At 49.3% G+C, this 19906-nt stretch overlaps 1 protein-coding gene across 1 annotated transcript in view; it reads right to left on the reverse strand.

Moving 5' to 3' along the window:
- The window catches only part of RAD1 (RAD1 checkpoint DNA exonuclease), a 100680-nt gene that overhangs the window by 22855 nt on the left and 57919 nt on the right, over positions 1-19906 (reverse strand). Inside the window, exon 3 of the mRNA XM_086960515.1 lies at positions 3494-3608. Within this exon, the coding sequence (XP_086816641.1) occupies positions 3494-3608 (115 nt within the window). The remainder of the gene's footprint in view (positions 1-3493; positions 3609-19906) is intronic.

Genomic DNA, 19906 nt, shown 5'->3' on the forward strand with positions numbered 1-19906 from the left:
TAATCTTGAAACAACCCTGGCAGCATCAAGCCATACTTTACTTGAGAATCGAGAGTCTAAAGGATTCCATGAATAGCAACTTTTTGTAAGTGAATCGGTCAAAATCAGGGATTTTGCTTGTCTTAAACAAAGTTAATCTTTGGGAAGCTTCTCTGTGGCAAGTGGCTTTGGACAGTTGTCTCTACCCAGTTTAATCTCTATATTTTAAAATATATTTTCACTTCATAGTACCCAAGGCAGTCTAGGAAGAGCATTCACAAACTGCAGTCTATATAAGGGAGTTTCCACTTTCCTCAATCAGTTTCATTGGCTTCCAGTTCAGAAACTGAAACTATTCATGTCCAAATATAGCATACCAGACCTTCAACAAACTAGGCGCCACAATTTTGACTAAGAAATTTACAAAATTCTCACCGAGAAATGCCTTAAGAATGAAAATCAGGCTCTCTTTGCCATCTCAAAATGTAGGAACAAAAAGCAGGCATAGCCTTTAGGGTCCAGGTGACTAAACTCTGGAGCAGCATCCCAGTGATCATCCATTCCAAGCTTACTCTACATAGGTTCAGGAAGAAGCTTAAAACATGGCTCTTCTCTCAATAGTATCAGAGTTATATAGCTGAAGCTGGTTGCCTCGGTATTGAATAATTTACACATAAATAATTTTCTTAGAGTATATCCATGGGTAGCACCAAGATACTCCATGCTAGTGGATATGCGCTTCATAAACAAACAATCTTAAAGCACTGTACTGGGCTACCTTAATGTGAAGCACTCTACAGGTGCCCGAGGGCCAACTTATGGAACTCAATGTTCTGCCAGTGCCACAGGCCCGCCCCCACCCCCCCACGTTAACCCCGGCTCCCACCGAGAGCTCTTCATCAGACTATAACAAGGGACAGGAAGCAAAACCTTGAGATCTGAATAAAAAAAGTCACCTGAAATAAGGGACACTTCACATATCTCCATGTATGGTACTCTACCTGCATTGAGATGAACTTCCTGACACTTGACCTGGCCATTATGCTAGGGAGGTATTTCTTCAGCTCACAGCACTTGCTACAAAAAATCAATGGTAGGGTCGATAGGCCTCACTTTTTTGCACCATTGTAATTGTATTGTAATTGAATTTTTATAGTGCTTACTACCCCATACGAGGCGTCAAATCGCTTTTTTGCCGAGTAGCATGCTACTCCGGAACCCAAAAAGAATTAGTGGTGAATTAGTATAGTGAAATATGAAGTTAATTTGAGAGGTGTATATGTTAGTCTGTTATTTGGATTGAAAAGGACAGTGGAGGGATAGAAGAGGGAAGGGTCTAGAATTATTTTCTAGTTCAGCAGAAGGAGGGTGTTTGGGATGAGTAAAAGGGAGGTGGAGGGGGAAGAGTCAGAGGGAAGGGTTTAGAAAGGCTTGTTTGGGAGATCAGAAAAGTAAAAGAGGTATGAGATGATGCAAGGAGGGGTAGTGGAGGGTAGAGTCTTGAAAGGGTTATTTAGGGGATCATAGTAGTGGTATTGGGTTTAGGGTGAGTGAGAGAGTGGAGGTAGAGGATATATTGACAGAATTATAGGGTGAAAAATAGGATAGTGCATTGGAAAGAGTATTAGAATGAAGTTTGAGGGGAGTCCGAGTGGAATTAAGAGTACATATTGCGAGAGACATACGGTGAGATATAGGGTAGTGAATTGGATATGCGGAATTAGAAGCAAAGTAATAAATATAAAGATACATAAGTACATGGAAAGCATGTGTATAAGGAAGGTACTATATGTAAATTAAAGTTGTATTTAATACATTCCGACTTTCAAGTTTTCCTGTTCTTTAAATTAATTTATTTGTGTTTGTTTTTGTAATTTAATAGTGAAGCAATTGTAGATAGTTATGATAAAAGATATACTTATTTATGCAGTCACCTATATACATGTTAAACATAGAATAATGTAAATATAAGTAATGTACATTTATTAAGCAGAAATAACGAATAACTACATCTTTAAAACATAATTATTATATACGTTTATACTAAGTAATACACATATGTAGGTACAGTTCTATAGTTCAACTATATGTTTATATACAGAGGGATATGCTGTATATTTATGTTAGAGTATGGTGGTTATGTGGGAGAAGAGCAAACTCTTGAGTAGTCTTCTGCAGATAAGGAGGTTATCCGTGGATCTTATGTTTGGGAGTATAGAGTTCCACAGTGTGGCTGCTTGAACGGAGAATGATGTGCCACCTATGTATTTTTTCTTTTATTGTGGAATGTTGAGGCTTGGTGCAAATCTAGAGTGGAGGTTCCTTTGTTGAATGTTTTTGGGGATTTTTTTCTTGATGAAGAGCGGTCCTGTTCCATGTATCGCTTTGTGGGTGATACAAAGGAGCTTGAAAGTGGATCTTCTGGCAACCGGGGAGGAAAGGGAGGGGTAGGCGGAGAAAATAAATAAATACAAGAAAACTTATCTCCTCCTTGCGTCACCAGCCGCTGCTTCTCCTCCGAGCACCCAGACTCCCCGCCAATCAAAACGCTGCAATGCAGCGTTGTAATTGGTTCCCCTAAGCCAATCACAAAGCTGCAATGCAGCGTTGTGATTTGTCTGAGCACAGTCGTTTAGCGCTCAGACAGGGGCAAGGAGCCTCGGCACGTTCCCCACCAGGCTGTGTAATGCAGACAAAATGGCTGGCCAAACAGTCATGCCCACTAAAAGTGTGCTCACTACTCTGCCCCCTGCTCTGGCCAGCCCGCCCTCCCTGCACATAGGAATAGGAAAAATATAATGTTAATAACGTCCCGTTATTATCATTTTATTTTTCCTCTGCACTGTTCTGAAAGCAGTGCAGCGAAGCTCCTGCGCCTTAGTGGAGGAACCGCCCCTGGAGTTTAGAAACAACAAGAGAGATGGAGCCTGGACCTTGTGTGGAAATCCCAGGTGGAGGAAGATGTGTTGCAGGCAGAGTTTTTATAGTATTGAATCTTGATCTTGCTAGTTTGTCCACTTGGGCATTCATTGATAGCTTGGAGTCCATGGTAATTCCAAGGTTTCTTACTTCCTTTGATACTCTAGGCGGTGTTTCCAGATCATCATAAGTGGAGCATAATTTTCCCAATCGCCACACGAGTATTTCCGTTTTGGAAGCATTTCATTTGAGATGGTTCAATCTCATCCATTGATCCACGGCTCTGAGACAACTGAAAATGTGTGAGTTTCCAATGTCTTTGGGGCTTTACTGATGATGGAGTATTTGTGTGTCATCTGCATAGTTATAGCACGTGAGGTGAAATTGATTGATCAGAACCATTAATGACAGCATGCAGGCTTGCATTTGGTGCTGTCTTAGAAAGAAAGTAACATAATGTAGCAACCCCATGAGCTATAAAAATATGGAAGCTAGCAGAATTGCCCAATGTTGAACAGAGTGCATTTCGAGACTTAAGCTGTACCCTCTGAGAAAACGATCTAAGAATTGGTACCCACAATCATGCTTATCTTACCTGGTAATGCACTTCCACCAAAAATGGTTAAGCAGTCTAAAAGCACTGTGAGATTGATACGAAAGGTTACAGAAGCATCGTCATCTTGAACATTGAATTCTTGAAATATTCCAGCCTGCAAAGAAAAGGCATTATTAAAAGATAACTACCTTAGTCTTTAGTGGCATCAGGTCACACACTTTTAATTGCCAACTGATGACAAAAAATGCTTTATTCATTGGGCATCACATTCAATAAGCATTAACAAGGCCAATACATTCTACCTTTTATATACTGCAAGCAAACAGAAGCGCACATCATAGGTGCATGTATGCCTCCCTACGTATATACAACAACAAACAACACACATGGACACGAGTAAAGAGTCATCCATAACCATATGCAAGAGCAACAGAGGGCAATGTGAAACAGGACAAAAAATGCTGGCATGACGGGTGCACATGGTGATATTTCTCCTGAGAGCATTGGGTGCAGGCACGGAGATGTCATTTAGAGTTCAGGATTAGGGAAATACTGCATGTTGTGAACTGGGGAAGCACTGAGCATTTTAAAGTTCTAGAACACAGGCCTATGTGCATTCTAGGGGTGTAGGGTGAAATCCCATAAGCAACACAGAATGATGTGCAGTATGTGGCCACACTATGTCAGACTAAATAATCACGCTTAAAATGTTGAAAGAGAAGCTAGTGAGCTTTTTCACACTTCCTTTCTACTGCATGAGTAATTTGTTTTGGGGGAGCTGAATAAATATACATCACACTTAAAAAAAAAGCTTTATTATAACTGGCAGCCTAGAGACCAGGTAACTCACAGGGACACACATCCAGACACAACTCCTTTTTGCATAGTTCCATGAGACCATGTGTTGTGTGTGTAACAACTTCAGCCAGTCCTGGGTTTTAGAACTGGAACATTTTGGGTGATGGAATTTCTATACCTATGCTTTAATGATAAAAACTAAATTACAAGATCTAGAATGCACTGTTATCTTTGTTGTAAAACCAGAACTGGCTGAATGTGTCATGCATGATATGAGCTTCTAGGCAGCCATGTATATGGACTAATGGATAAAAAATAACAAAACATATTTCCTCTTTTTGACTACTTGAATCGTTTTTGGTTTAGTTTATTAAAAGTGTGATCTTCTTATTCAGAGCTCTATTCTGCAAACAATTAAGTATGTCTTAAATATAAAATACATTACTTACTGAAACGTGTGACAGATAGATTCATTAGGCAACACCCTGACTAGAATGCTGATGTTGGGAACAGATTTATCCCAAGAGCCTCCAAAGATATTATAAAAGAGCTAAACTGAATTCATGTAGCATGACACGTGCATTTCTCTCTTGCTCCACCAATGGCTAAGCTGGCACTTCCACTTAGCGCACCAACTCTCCAGATTTGTACTATAGCTAGACTTTCCTGTTTTCAGTTTCTATTTGTTGTGAATTCAGGTGCTAATTTTTCAGTGTTTTCAAAAAGTGCAAACATGAGTGGCTATCTTTGTTTACTCTTTTTTTTGTTTATCTCCATACAACATCGTGGGTATGGTGTTTTTCCAATACATATAAAGACATTTTTTTTCCTTCTGTCCCTCTTCATTTATATGATCAATTATTCCTTAATTCTCTCTTGCTCGCAAAACTTTGTACCTTTTCCTAACACTGGATCTTTCAAATAACTTATTTATTTCACTTCGCTGCCTGTTTGATTTCTCAGTACTCAAACGCCAGCAAATGCGGCACAACCCCTTGTGAAGCAGGTGATTGGCTTTAGATACATTTAAACCTCATTAGGATTTAACTGTAACAGATAAAAGGTAATGATGGGGACCTAAAACACTTTCCTACTGCTCTTTTCTTTAGACCAGTAGTTCTTAACCGTCTGCCTTCTGTGGACCCCCACTTTATCATTACTGGAAACTGGGTACCCCCAGAGTCATTAATAGAATCCAGATCTTAGCAATTTCAATGATTTGAACCACAAAACCCTGCACAAAAACCTTACTAATCTGTTATTATTTAATTCTCTAACCAGTTGCACCGCCTCCCCCTGAGTAGGAATCGAGGACCTCCAGTGGTCCACAGGGCAAAGATTGGCTGAATGAAGATTTTATGCTTGGAGCGTGAAATATACATTGTGGGGTGCTTTTTGCAGACCAGTATGACACCGACTTGTTCTTTACCTTAAGATACCAAGAAACAGAACTGGGCTCATAAATGTATCATTATTGTCTGATCTTGGCTGATTTCTGATCTACCTGGTCATAGAGGAAAAGTCTGCTAAAGAACTGATAGCAATACTCTTAGCTATACTGACTTTGGTGACAGCAAACTGTGCTACGGTATGAAAAAGAAACTGAGTTAGTAAAGAAACTAGTAATATATAATAATTGTGTAATTAGCCTGTATAGTTCATGCTGGGAATGAAGTTTATTCTACATTGTTAGGCCATGTCTATGGGATTTTGTATTTATTTTAATACCGGCATACGGATATATTAGCATTTATTTTTACAAATTATGTTGGACTTTGTTTACTTGAAAGCAGTGTGGCAATGTGTTCCTGCCATGCAGGAGTGTGAATTGTACCAGACAGTAAACGTTTGTGTTCTTTGCAGCATGCATTGTTTAAGGGCATTTTTCAGCTTGGGGAAAAGGGCACGCACAGGTCATTATGTTTCCATTACGAGCAGCCACAGGGGTTTGTACAAGCAATGTTTCTAAGTGTCAAGCCTTGTTTCAGCCCTATAACTTCTGAGCTTCATTTTGACATGAAAGAAGTAGGAATAAAAGTTGAAATTGGTGATTGATTCTGGTGGTGTGTCATGAATGCTTCTTACTTTAGTGTGCAGTTTAAGAACGGGTCTATGCACCTCTCTTTCCTGAAATTGCACTGTCTGCAGGAAATACTTGGATACACAGAGCAGTGCTTTAATCTACACTAACGTATAGGCTTGTTCGGGTAATGTGATAATATGTGATAAAAAATTACTGTTGTGCCGATGCCAATCGAGCTGGCAGTGAAACTAAAGCGCACTAATAAGCGATTTAGGGTGTGTGCGCTATAAGGCCAATGCTGCACCAAACAGAAGGGTGCAAACAGTGTTCAGGTCGAGCAAAAACACTTTGCTTATTAGTGCGCTTTAGTTTCGCTGCCAGCTCTATTAATTATTGGCATCGGCACAGCAGTAAACCCCTTGTTCGCTATATGCTCTCACTGAAATCTTCATAATTTAACGTTCTGTTTTTCCCCCCACCTCAATAGGGCAATGCTTTATTGATTTACTTATGGAGACACGAGTGCATCAGTCATCCTTGAATTCCTTATTTATGGGGCAATGCTTTATTGATTTACTTATGGAGACACGAGCGCATGAGTCATCCTTCACTTCCCCCAACAACTTCCTTAGTAACAGGGACGCAGGGAATACCGCGCCCCGCACCGCACTTGCATACCGCCTGAGCACGTTCCTATTATCGGCGTCATCACGCGCGGCCACGCCCTCGCCGCACCAGGAAATACCAGCTTTAAATGCCTCCTCGGAGCCTCCGGTTCTTACTCACGGGGCACCGAGGAGGATAAAAAATTAGCTAGCATTCACGCCAAGAATTTTCAATTCTATTAAGGACACGGAGGCGAGGATTATGCTTCTCTTATCTTTACTGCAAAACACAGCAGCCAATGAAAACACATTTTTCTTGTATAAAACATATGAAAAATGACATTTCCCATGTTGCATATGTACAAGCCACGCCTCCATAGTCCATAAGAACCCTCTGCGTGGTCTCCTCCTCCTCTTTCTTTGTAAGCGAATGCAAGTCCAACCTAAACATGTAAAGTCCGAACTCTCCTCCAAGGTGGAAGAATGACATCTTTCTCAAGACCATGCTCGTGACCTCCGACGTCCTCTATTCAGACTTCCTGTCTGATCCTGAAATAAAGGAAATAATACAACCGTAACCACTGTATAAATTCAGTAACACAACAGCAACATGGGCGGGCAAGCTTTTGTACTGCCTACAAAGCCGGGTGGGATAATCCTCGCCTCCGTATCCTTAATAGAATTGAAAATTCTTGGCGCGAATGCTAGCTAGTTTTTGATTCTATTACAGGACCGGAGGCTACAGATTATGCTAGTTTAACGCTCATTAAAAACCACCGTAGTAATATCTCCCACCGGCTTATAATAAAACGTCTTAAAAGTTGACCCTGATGACCAGTCTGCACAACGCATAATATCCTGGATGTTAGAACCTAACATGAATGACTTTGACGCCATTGCGCCTCTTACAGAATGTGCACCAAACCTTTGGATATCAATACCAGCTTCTTTCATCACAAACCTAAGCCATCTGGCAATAGTGGCGGCTGTCACCGCTTTAAATGGTTTCTGCAGTGCAATCAACAGTTTAGTACACCCTTGAGGTCTCAAGGATCTCGTACATTCTTCATAAGTTTTTAGTATTAAATCTTTTTATTGAAAGCCAATACATCGACCATTATGTTAGGCGACCAAGGGTGAACAGTGACAAAACTGTATCCGTGCCCGCGCTAATGCGAGTGTCATATGATGCAACTTAATCACAGCATGCCGCCTACAACCCATTCGGGCCGGCCGCGTTTGAAAGCAGAAGAACAGTCGGTAGCAACAACAATGCATGCATTATCCAAAACACCCCCCTGCTCCCTTCCCCCACCCTCCCCCTCCCCTCCCCCCCCCCCTTGTCCGCTGAGGTAATGGAAAGAAAACGCTAAAGAAACCAGTGGTAGTGATCAAAGCAACACAAGGGAGACTTCAGATCCGGGAGGCCTTTCTGCGGGCCTTCGTCTTGGTCTCTGGGATAGGTGTATCTGCAAGATGTAGCAAACGCAGGTATCGGGGACAGCTCAATTCCCTGAATTCTCCTGTAAGCAGTGTCAAAAATGGTCGCCAGAGGTCCGCGAACTCGACCCCCCTACCCGCGGTAGTCAGTGAAAGTTGTTCCATGCCCAGGATAGACCAGAGCCTGTGTAACCAGCCCAACTGCACTGGCGGTTGAGGATCTCTCCAACGGGCTACAATGTTTTGCACAGCCGCTCCTAGCGCAAGCGCAATTAATTTCCCTCTCATAGATTTCAGGGGGTACATCAATGCATTGGGCAGTCCCAGCAACACATAGACGGGGAATCGGGGGAGTTGGGTATCTAAATGAAGGTCTATCAGGTCAAGTATAGTGGTCCAGTAGGTCTGCAGCCGCTCACAACTCCACAGCAGGTGTTCCAGTGTGCCCAACTCTCCACACCCTCTCCAACAGCGGTCACTGACCCGGGGATCCCAGCGATGTATGCACTCTGGGGTGTGATACCAGTAGGTGGCCACTTTTGTGAGTGTCTCTGTGAGGCCTGAGTGGTGGGCTGAATGGCGAGCTCTGTGGTATATCCCTTCCCACTCCTTACGCGTGAGCTGTCTTCCCAAGTCCCTGTCCCATCTAGCCTGCCCTGCATTATAAGTGTGTATGGTAGTGAGGAGTAGGTGTTGATATATGTCTGAAAGCAGGTTCTTCTCCGACGTGCGTGTCAGTAGCCATTTTTCATAGGGTGTAAGAAAACGCTGCGCTCCCGGTTTGATCGATGGTTGTAGGACCCAGTGCCAGACTTGCATGTAGGGCATGCGATCGGTTTCTTGTATGCCATAGGCCTCCTTCACCCTCTTGAAAGGGATGATGCCCTGGAGATCAAACATATGGCCAATTTCCCGGCAAGGCGTAGTTCTCCAAGCCGCAAATGCCTGTGGATCCAGGCCCGGGGTAAACTCCGGGTTGTCGAATATCGGTGTTAGCGGGGAAGGGAAGGAAGTGAGGTTTCTTCTGACCGCCGCTCTATCCCACACTCTCATGACCGTACCGGTAATATACGAGGCATATAAGTTGGGAGGTCTATGGCGCCGCGGGAGGAAGGGCACACCTGATCCTGAAAGAGCCAGTGCTTGCTGGACTCTAACTGGTACCACTCCACCAGCGTACGCAGTTGTGCCGCTTGGAAGTACAGGGTGAGATCGGGTAGCCCCACTCCTCCATGAGCCGGGGGAAGCGCGGCCAGTGCTTAAAACGAGGGCGGCGACCGTTCCATACGTAGCGGGATATGTCAGCCTGCACTTTCTGGAGCCAACCCATCGGGGGGCGCAGAGGTAGGGTCTGGAAGACGTAGAGGACCTGTGGGAGCAGTGTCATTTTGACGGCAGCGATACGGCCCAGCCAGGACAGCGTGAGGTGTTTCCACTTCCTAAGGGTCTCGGCGAGGCGCGAGCCGAGTCTGGCATAGTTGACCTCCGCCGTGGCCTGGAGCGTGGGTGCCAGCAGAACCCCCAGGTAGGGCACCGCTGACATTGACCACCGCAGCTTAAACTCCGCTTGAGCGTCAGCCAGAACCTCAGAGGAGAGGGACACATTCAACGCCTCCGATTTATCTACATTGATCTTGAAGCCAGAGGCCAGGGCAAAGGTATGCAGCTCTATGAAGAGCGCCCTCAGAGATTGCATAGGATCCATAAGCGAGAGCAGAATATCATCGGCGTACAGACTGATTTTGTGAGTATCGCCACCAAAGGGGATGCCAAGGATACGCCGGTGTTGCCTGATCCGCTGGGCTAAGGGCTCCATGTAGAGCGCAAATAGGAGGGGAGAGAGCGGGCAGCCCTGCCTGGTCCCCCTACCAATCGGAAATCGTGGCGAAGTGTGGCCATTCACCCGGACTGTAGCGTTAGGCTGTCTGTAGCAGTTGAAGATGCGGGTACGAAGAGTGGACCCGAGGCCATACCGCTGCAAGGCTAGGTCCAAATAGGGCCAGTGCACTCGATCAAACGCTTTCTCAGCGTCAATGGTGAGGAGCATGCAGCCCGGTCGCGCCCGCGAGCCGGCTTCTATCAGGTGGAGGACTCGCTTGGTATTATCGCTCGTCTGTCTTTGGGGTATGAAACCGGCTTGGTCCGGGTCAACTAACTGCTGCATATAGGGGGCAAGTCGGCTGGCTATGATACCTGTATACAATTTAATGTCAATATTTAAGAGTGAAATTGGCCTGTAGGAACCGCATGTAGTCGGGTCTCTACCAGGTTTGGGTATCACTAAAATGGCGGCTTCCAGTAGGTCTGGGGGGATAGCTCCGGGTTGATCAAACGTATTAAACAGATCCCGTAGTAAAGGGGCCACTTGTGGGCAGAATGTTTTATAGAAGGCCGCGGGGTATCCGTCCGGGCCAGGAGATTTCCCTAGCTTGAGGCGAGAGATCGCCGATATGACTTCCTCTAGACCAATGGGTCTATCCAGGAACTTCGTCTGAGCCTCGTTCAGGGAAGGGAGGGTCGCCCCATCTAAGTAATCCCTGCCCACCTGGAGGTCCAAGATGTCTGCGTCATAAAGGTCGGCGTAGAAGCTACCGAGCTCTGCCGCTATAGCCGCGTCGTCCGTGACTAGGACTCCGGTTTTGGACTGAATAGCCTGCACGCTCTGCCTCTGGCGCTGCTCTCTCAATTTACTTGCTAGCAATTTCCCACACCGGTCCCCCCCGGTGTAGTAGGCATGCTTCAAACGCAGGGCTGCGAATTCCGCCACATCTTGATGCAAGGCCGCCAACAACTTCCGTTCCGTGCACAGTTGGCGCCAGGCCCTGGCAGCTCCCGTGCGTTGACGCATCTGCTCTAATTCAGCCACTCTCTGCGTGAGTTCGGCTCTCTTTTGAGCGCGCTCTCGGTTGTTGGCCGCAGCCACCGAGATGAATTCTCCCCGCAGGACGGCTTTAAGGACGGCCCATTTGGTGGCTTTGGAGGTATCTTCATTGGCGTTGTGCTCCAGGAAGCGGCTTATGGCAGTCGATATTTTCTCGACTACAGCAGGGTTGTGCAGTAAGCCAACACGCAAGCGCCAGTGCCTGTGTGGGCTGGGGGTGTCTGTCCAACCCTCTCCCTTGGAGTGAAGGAGTATTATTATTATTTATTATTATTATTAATATTATTATTATTATTATTATTTTGGATTCAGGGGGATCGGTGGCAGTGATCCTCCTGGACCTCAGTGCGGCATTTGACACCGTAGACCATCAGGTGCTTCTCCCATGGCTGTCGGGGGTGGGGGTCTCCGGGATGGCCCTGAAGTGGTTTGCGTCCTGTTTGGAAGGCCGGACGTTTGAGGTGTGGGAAGGCCACGAGAAATCATCATCGGTCCCTCTCCAGTGTGATGTGCCACAGGGCTCATCGTTGAGCCCTACTTTATTTAACATTTACATGGCCCCCCTGGAGAGTGTGATACTGCCCCTGGGTATCAAGATTATCAGCTACGCTGATGATACTCAGCTGGTGGTAGGGCTTCCCCAGTCGGCTTACCATCCCGACCGGCTGCACACGTGTTTGGATAAGATCTTCACGTGGATGTGTAGCTCAGCACTCAAGCTTAACGGCTCCAAAACGGAACTGATGATGTTGGGGAATTCCCCTCCCTCCTTATCTCCGAGTAGCTGGCCCAGCTGCCTGGGAGCGGCTCGCACCCCCAAACAGGAGATCAAGAGCTTGGGGGTGTGGTTGGAGCAGGACCTTTCTTTCAAGACACACGCTAAAAAGACCACAGGCGTGTGTTTCGGTCTGCTCCGATCAGCCCGGAAGATCTTACCTCTCCTCCCAGTGGCCTCTAGGAGGTTACTCATACAGGTTATCATCTCTCGAATGGACTTCAGTAACGCGTTGTTTCTGGGGGCTCCAGAGTCCACCCTAAACAAACTGCAGCAAGTGTAGAATGCGGCCGCTAGGCTCCTGATGGACCTTCCCAGGCGTCAGTCAGCTCGACCTGCGCTGAAGGCGCTGCACTGGCTCCCTGTTAGGGAGAGGGTGAAATTCAAGGCACTCTGTATGGCCCACAAAATCCTGCAGGGGAAAGGCCCACCTATCCTACGGGACATGGTTCAATCCTATAAGGCCTCCCGTTCCCTCCGCTCGGACCATCAACATCTGCTGCAGGTCACGAGGGTAAGGAAGGTAAGAACTGGTGGCAGAAGATTCTCCATCAATGTGGCCATCCTGTGGAACTCTCTTGTTCTGTACTTGCGCTCGGAAACGAGTTTCTTACGCTTCCGCAAGCTGTTAAAAACCCACCTGTTCCCTGCCTAATTCCTGTGTCTCGTGTCATGGCGTCTCTCTCTGGATGAGCGCGGGGATGCCCAAGGGTAACCAGGCGCGATATAAAACTCCATAATAATAATAATAATAATAATAATAATAATAATAATAATAATAATAATAATAATAATAATAATAATCTGGTACCAGGAAGGACGCCACCACCGGGGAGTGATCCGATAGCGAGGCCGGGAGGATGTCGACGTCTTTCGCGCGCGCCGCCAACTGGGTAGAGCATAAGAAGTAGTCTAGTCGCGCATATGATTTATGAGCAGCTGAATAGTGCGTGTAGGCTGTGGACCGGGGATGTGAGAGGCGCCATAGGTCAACCAGGCCTAAGTCCGTGAGATGTGTGTGTCCCTCTGGGAAGAGCGCCCCGACTTGCCCGAAGCGTTGATTAGAGCGATTGTGAAATACTAGGTTTAGATCCCCCCCGAGTAGCAAGTGCGGATATGTATTGGCTGTGGCCGCTTCCAATGCATTGTGTAAGTATCGTTCCTGACCCTCATTAGGTGCATATGCTGAGCCAATCAATAACGTCTGTCCCGCCACTAGGAAGCGATAAACCAATAGCCTACCCTTAATCTCTGCTTCCTTTTGCATCACCCGTCCCCGGAAGGTCCTAGCTACAAGGATCGCCACTCCCGCCACCTTCTTGGAAGCTGAGGAGAAGAACTGCTCCGGAAAGAAGCGGGACTTAAGCCGATGCTGGTCTTTGGGTAGCAGGTGTGTCTCCTGCAGGAGGCAGATGTCAGCCTTCGAGTTCCTCAGGGATGAGAGAATCGCCCTGCGCTTGTTGGGATCGTTAAGCCCCCGTACATTAAGAGTAAGAACTGTGAAGGCGTGAGTCATCCCGGACCAGTATCAAGGAAGGGGGCGCCATGCGTGTGCAATGTCTGTGCCACAGTAAAGATGTAAAAGGGGGAAAAACAATTCTTCTCAGCTCTAGTGGACAAGGAGGACCCTCCCCCCACCCCGCCCCAACCCCTCACCCCAAAAATGAACCCCCCTCAGCAACCCCAACTGTGCCATCCAACCTCTCCCCCAACCACCCCCCTTCGCCCCCTCCCCCCCCACCCCCCATCAACAAAACCCAAGAGAAAGTCATAGTCCCAGGTCTGCCAAAGGTAGTGTAGACCTGCAGGATGCCCAAGGTCAAATTGGACTAGAACCTGTGGAATCAAAAGTGTACTGGGGATGTGGCATTGGCGACCATCGTGGCCCCCACCCCACCCCCCTCATTGTCGCGAGAGTCTATGTATGCCCCCTGTGCGGTTAGTTTAAGAGGGCCCGAAGTGTCCTTCGCCACCTCCTGCACCGCTGCAGCATGCTCCTTGGCAATCGTTGTTTGGTCTGGGCGGGCGCTTGACTTAGGCCGTCGCCGTCTGCGGACCTTCTGCCAGCCATCACGTCTGTCCCGCGAGTGATTCTCCTGCGACGACTCCGTGTTTGCATCATCGCTATGTTCCTGATCTGGTACTTCTAGCCCCAGTAGCTCGCAGGTGTCGTGGAGGGAGCGCAGTTGGTGAAGAGCCCCATCCCACCGAAAGATAAGTCTAAACGGGTGCCCCCAAGAGTAGGGCACCCCTTTGTCGCTCAAGAACATGGTGACCACCTTGAACTACCTCCTTTTCTGGAGCGTTAGCACGGAAAGATCTTGGAAGAGTTCCAGTGATGCGTCCCTAAACCGGAGAGGTTGGGACTGGCGTGCTGCTCTGAGAATCCTCTCCTTGAGTGGAAAGTCCGGAAGGTAAGCCAGTATGTCAGGAGGAGGGGCCGGCGCTCGACGCATCAGGCCCACTCGGTGCGCCCGATCTATGCGAATGGGGAAGTCTGCGGGTTCCTTGAGGATCTCTCGGAACAGATCTTGGAGGTACGTGGTGACGTTGTTCCCCTCCGCTTTCGATGGGACGCCTCGGACCCGTATGTTATTCCGCCGAGAGCGGTTTTCTAAGTCCTCGTTGTGGGTTTGGAGGTCTATTTGCTGATCCCGGAGTTGCAGGACTTCTTGTTGGAGATGTACCAGCTCCTCACAACGGACATGGTTGGAATCCTCCATTGTTGCCACTCTCTCCCCAAGCCCATCCAGGTCTCTACGCAATTCCCTCTGTTCGCTCACCAGCTCCTGTTTGAGGGCGTGAAAGTCTTCCCGCAGAGAGCCGAACAGGGATTCCAGAAAGGACCTCGTGACGGGGGCTTCTTCACGGGTTTCACCTTTGGTAGTGGCCAGTGACGATGACGGTGATGCCGCTTGGGATTTGTCACCTTTAGACGGTTGCTTCGTCAGGAGATCAGTGATGGAGCGGCCTCCCCGGCGGTTAGCATTCGCCATTGCGGTGCCTCCCGATGTGGACCACTGCCGCAGCTTCAGCTTCCTAACTCGACCTATCCACCGCGGGGGGTCTACCAGGGTCTGGCCGTCCCAGTCGCGGGTGCAGGAGCGGACGGTGTCAGTCTCGGGGTCCGTCTGTCCGACCCTTGTCCATGTCCCCTCGTTCGGTCGGATAGTCACAGTGGGTCTGTCCAACTCGTCCAAGCCTATCACCTCGGTCTCTGCTCTCTGGTTGCCACTGGCGCCTCTCTGAATTGTCGCCGCCTGTCGTCTTCGGTTTCTCAACTCCGCTACTCGCCGAGGCTCTCGCCCCCTGTCCCGGCAGTCTGTCCACCAGGCGGCGGCCGGTACCCGTCCAGCACGGGCCGTCCGCCCAGGTCCGGATGGGAAATCGGAGATAGGCTTACGGTGGGTCGGCGCCGCCCCTCTGGAAGGCTCAGGTGTCCCAGGCCAGTGCTCCCAGGGTGTGGAACCTCTTCCCGGTCTATGCAGGGAGCCAGTAGCGCTCCCGCGCCGTATCCCCGCACTCTTAGGTGTGTCTCTGGTGTCAGGGGGCCGCCCACCGCTAAGGGCCCGGTCTCCGCTGTGGGGTTGTTGGGGCCAGGCCTCAACCAGGTTGGCCCTGTTCCGGCCCACACATGCACTGCGCACTGGAAGGTTCCTTACCCCGGATCGGTGTCCCTGGGGGCTAGATCCCCTCTGTCACAGTTCCCGCTGTCTCACCCGCCGAACCGGCAGACCCAGGCTCTCCCAGCCCGCACTCCTCACCTCCTGTGATGTTTGAGCCCTGCGGGGGTCCGCACCCTCTGCCAGGCACTCCGGATTAGGCGGCCCACAGCTCCCGCAATCCGCCAGTCCTCCGCCGGGAGGGCCCCGCCCGGGCCCTCAGTTTGCGTGCCCCCGGCGCTATAGCTGCAGGCCGCCGGGGGCCCGGCACGCTGAGAGCCGCTCCACCGGGTGTCAGCTGGTGCCGGGGGATGGGGGGGGACGTGCGTCGGCCTCTGGTCGGGTCCCTCACCTCGCAGCGCTCGGCTCACCGGTCCGTGAAGGCCCAGACCGGGGCCTCGAGTTAGTCGCAGCCCCACACAGGTCCCAACCAGGCTCTCGGTTTTCGCGCTCCCGGCGCTCGGCAGCCAGCCGCCGGGAGCTCCGCACACTGCTGATCGCTTCTCTGCCGGTCCGCTGCTGCAGGAGGTCGTAGGCAGGCCCTTGGCGCCTCTTGTGCCCGACCACGGTTGCTCAGCGTTTCTGCAGCTGGCCCGCCTAGGCCCAGTCCAGGGCCTCGATTTAGGTGCTGCCTGCCCTTCTCGTCCTCTCGGCCAGGCTCTCCCCCGGGCCGGGGCCGCCGTCCACCTCCAAGGTCGCAAGTGGCGCCGCTGGGCTCGCAGCGAGGACCGGAGCACTTGTGGGGGCAGTGGGCAGCAGGGTCCCTCGAGTGCTGCCGGTTTGGGGGCAAAATGCTATGTTTAAAGGTGCTGTAGAGGGGTTAGGGCAGAGAGCCACACGGACTTGCGACTGTTCAGGTCGCCATCCTGGCCACGCCCCACCCTTCATAAGTTTTTAAACATTGTACCACACATAACTTTTCATTCTTTGGGAAAGCATTATAAGCGATATGACGAGACAATGTTTTGATACGTCCAGAAATGTGAAAAGAAACCCCTTCAGGGGTAAATACTCTACCTGTTACGTCGAGAGCTCTCACATCTGACGAATGTCTGCACGATGACAGGCACAGCAACATAGCTAACTTGGCCAACAACGGTTTCCTAGATAGAAAGGCGTTAGAAGGCCAACTATTGAGCAACGATATCACTAAGGAAACGTCCCACAGACCTGAATATTTGGGTTTAGTTGGGTTAGCAACCCTAATACCTTTGAGGAGCTTATAGACGACCGAGTGCATACCCACCGGCTTGCCATCCACCTGCAAGTGGCCCGCCGAAATGGCTGATCGAAAGTTGTTGACTGAGTGATAAGCCAAGCCTTCCGCTGCTTTATCTGACAAGAAATTTAACACTTGGGATAGTTCTGCCCCCACGGGATCCAAATGTCGTTCCATGCACCAATCCACCCAGCCCTTCCAGGCTGAGGAATATCTCTTCCTGGTAGAAGGTGCCCAGGCTTGCTTGATGAATTCAGAAGCCTTGACCGAAACTCCTGGCAATTGCCACTGTTCCCTGAAAGCCTCCATGCCATCAGCGAGAGGCGCTGGTCTAGAATCATGGGATGCCGTTCCTGAAGAGGACCCAGCAATAACGTCTCTGACTCCGGAATCAACCTGGGACGATAGCAACTCCACTGCAGCAACAGTGGAAACCACGGCTGCGACTTCCACCACGGCGTCACCAACACTATCTCTGCCTGTTGTCTGATCACCCGAGAAATGACACTGGGGATCAACAAGAACGGGGGAAAGGCATACTGAGTCGCTCCCGACCAATCCTGAAGAAAGGCATCGGTCGCCCGCGCCATCGGATCCGGTCTCCAGCTGAAAAACTGTGGGATCAGGAACGTGAGCCTGGAAGCGAATAGGTCCGCCTGAAATGGACCCCAAATCCTGTTGCAGCCATTGAAACACCTTGGGATGCAACTTCCAGTCGCTGTGATCCCTGAGGTGTCTGGAGTTCCAGTCCGCCACCTGATTGGACTGGCCCGGAATATACGCCTCGATCACCGATATCTGGTGTGTGAGGCAGAAATGCCAGAAGTCCTTGGCTATTTCTACTAGTAGAGACGATCTCGTGCCTCCCAACTTGTTGATATACCGCACTGCAGACACGTTGTTCATGCGGAGAAGAATGCAACAAGAGGTCTGCTTCGGGGATAATGTCCGAATTGCGAACGACCCGGCAAGCAGTTCCAGGCAATTTATGTGCAACTCTAGTTCTTGCGGCGACCATCTTCCGCCAGTGGATTTGTCGCCCCAGCGCGCGCCCCAGCCCCAACGAATGGCGTCGGATTCGATAATGACTTCTGGCTGTGAGCCGAAGATGGCCTTGCCATTCCAGGCGTCTATGTGGCCCAGCCACCACTGCAGTTCCGACCTGACTTCCTGAGACAATGGCACCTTGTCTGAGTAGGCCAACCCTCTCTGTAGATGCTGAATCTTTAGAGGCTGCAGGGCCCTCTATTGTAGAGGGCCCGGGAAAATCACTTGTATCGAGGATGCAAGGATCCCCACCACTCGGGCAATGGCCCTGAGTGTAACAGTCTGTTTGCTTAATAAGACTAAAATCTCTTTCTTAAGATCCCTCAACTTCGCTCTGGGAAGGCAAAGCTGAGCAGTCACCGAGTTTATCGTGAAACCGAGGAAGTCTATCACCTTTGTGGGGGAGACCACTGACTTCGTGAGATTGATCACAAACTCCAAGCTCTGAAGCAGGTTCACTGTGAGCTGTAAGTGCCGAAGGAGCGTTGACTGCTCCTGCGCCATGATTAGGATATTGTCCAGGTATACAATCCACCTCACTCCCTGCTCGCGAAGGTGCGCAACAACTGGTTTCATCACCTTGGTGAAGCACCAGGGAGCCGAGGAGAGCCCGAAAGGTAGGGCCACTGACCGTCTCACTGAAACTGGAGGAAACAACGGTGTGGTGGAAAGATTGGAATCGACAGATATGCGTCCTTGAGGTCCAGCCTGACTAGCCAGTCTCCTCCCTGCAACAAGTCTGCTAACAGATGGATCCCCTCCATCTTGAAATGATTGCAAGTGAGGAAATGGTTGAAATCTCTGAGATTCAGAACTAGCCTGTTCCCACCCCCTTTCTTCTGCACAATAAAAACGTTGCTGCAGAAGCCGTGAGGCCCCTCGTTGCACGGCGCTATCGCTGGCTTCCTCAACAATTCTGCAATTTCTTCTGTTATAAAACTGTGATCTTGTTGGGAAAAATGGAGAATTGCGGAAGGGGCGAGCTGAAAAGGATGAGAATAAAATTCTAAGTGAAAACCTGTGACAGTCTGTAACACCCACGCGTCCTGAGTTATCAGTTGCCACTGAGGGAGGCAGTGTTGCGTGCGACCCCCCAAGGGAAGATGAGAAAGATGTGTAACACTCACCTGCGAAATTCTGGTTTTTAAAGTTCCCTCTGTTGTTGCCATCCTGGAACCTTCCTTTATTGAATCTGCGCCGGGAAGGGTAAAAGGTACTGCCACATGTGGAGTCCCAGTCTCCTCTTCCACGTCCAAAGTCACTCCTTTGGGAGCCTTGTTGAAACCCGCGCCCTGACGAGCGGCCCCTGCCTCGTTCGGCCCTGTTGAAAACACTCTGATGAAAAACATGCTTGATGCCAGTTTGAGCTTTGTCCAATAACGTGAAAGTGCCCACGTATTTTAAAATATATTTGACGAAACACTCCCCGAATAGCAATCCGTCCGCCAGAGGACCGGGTTCGGCGTCCGCCAGTTCCGTCAAATTGCTATCCATCCGGATAAGCAATGATTTCCTCCGTTCCGCAGAAATAGCAGTTTGCATTGCCAATCAGGCAAATGGCTCGTTGAGTCCATCCTGCTAGAATATCTGGATCGATAGGAGAGGAACCTTCCTAAGCTGCCAGGACCATTTCTAATATTTTTGCTAAGGGACTCACCACGTCTAGCATCTTGTCATGGTAACCGCGCCATGCGCGGTCTAAACCACGTTTGGGGTCCTTAGAATTTTTTTTCAAAAAAGTGAGGAGACTAGTATCAATCTCTGGCGTTTCCGCCGCTTTGTCCGTCAAGCCCGGGCGTGGACATTCAGATCTCAATCTGTTACGAACCTCCCTGGGGAAACCTTTCCTAAGGTTCTCATGTAGATATTCGGCAACCGACATCGGGCGGTGTCCAGTCAGATGAGCGCGGGTGCATGATTTCTGCAGGGTTGAAGGTAAAGGGAGTGTTGGGCAGGTCCGAAGGCTTCGACAGCGACATCTTTGCCTTCTTGGGGGGTATCT

Source organism: Lissotriton vulgaris, chromosome 3_1 (genome assembly GCF_964263255.1).
Source record: "Lissotriton vulgaris chromosome 3_1, aLisVul1.2, whole genome shotgun sequence".
Taxonomy (NCBI): Eukaryota; Metazoa; Chordata; class Amphibia; order Caudata; family Salamandridae; genus Lissotriton; species Lissotriton vulgaris.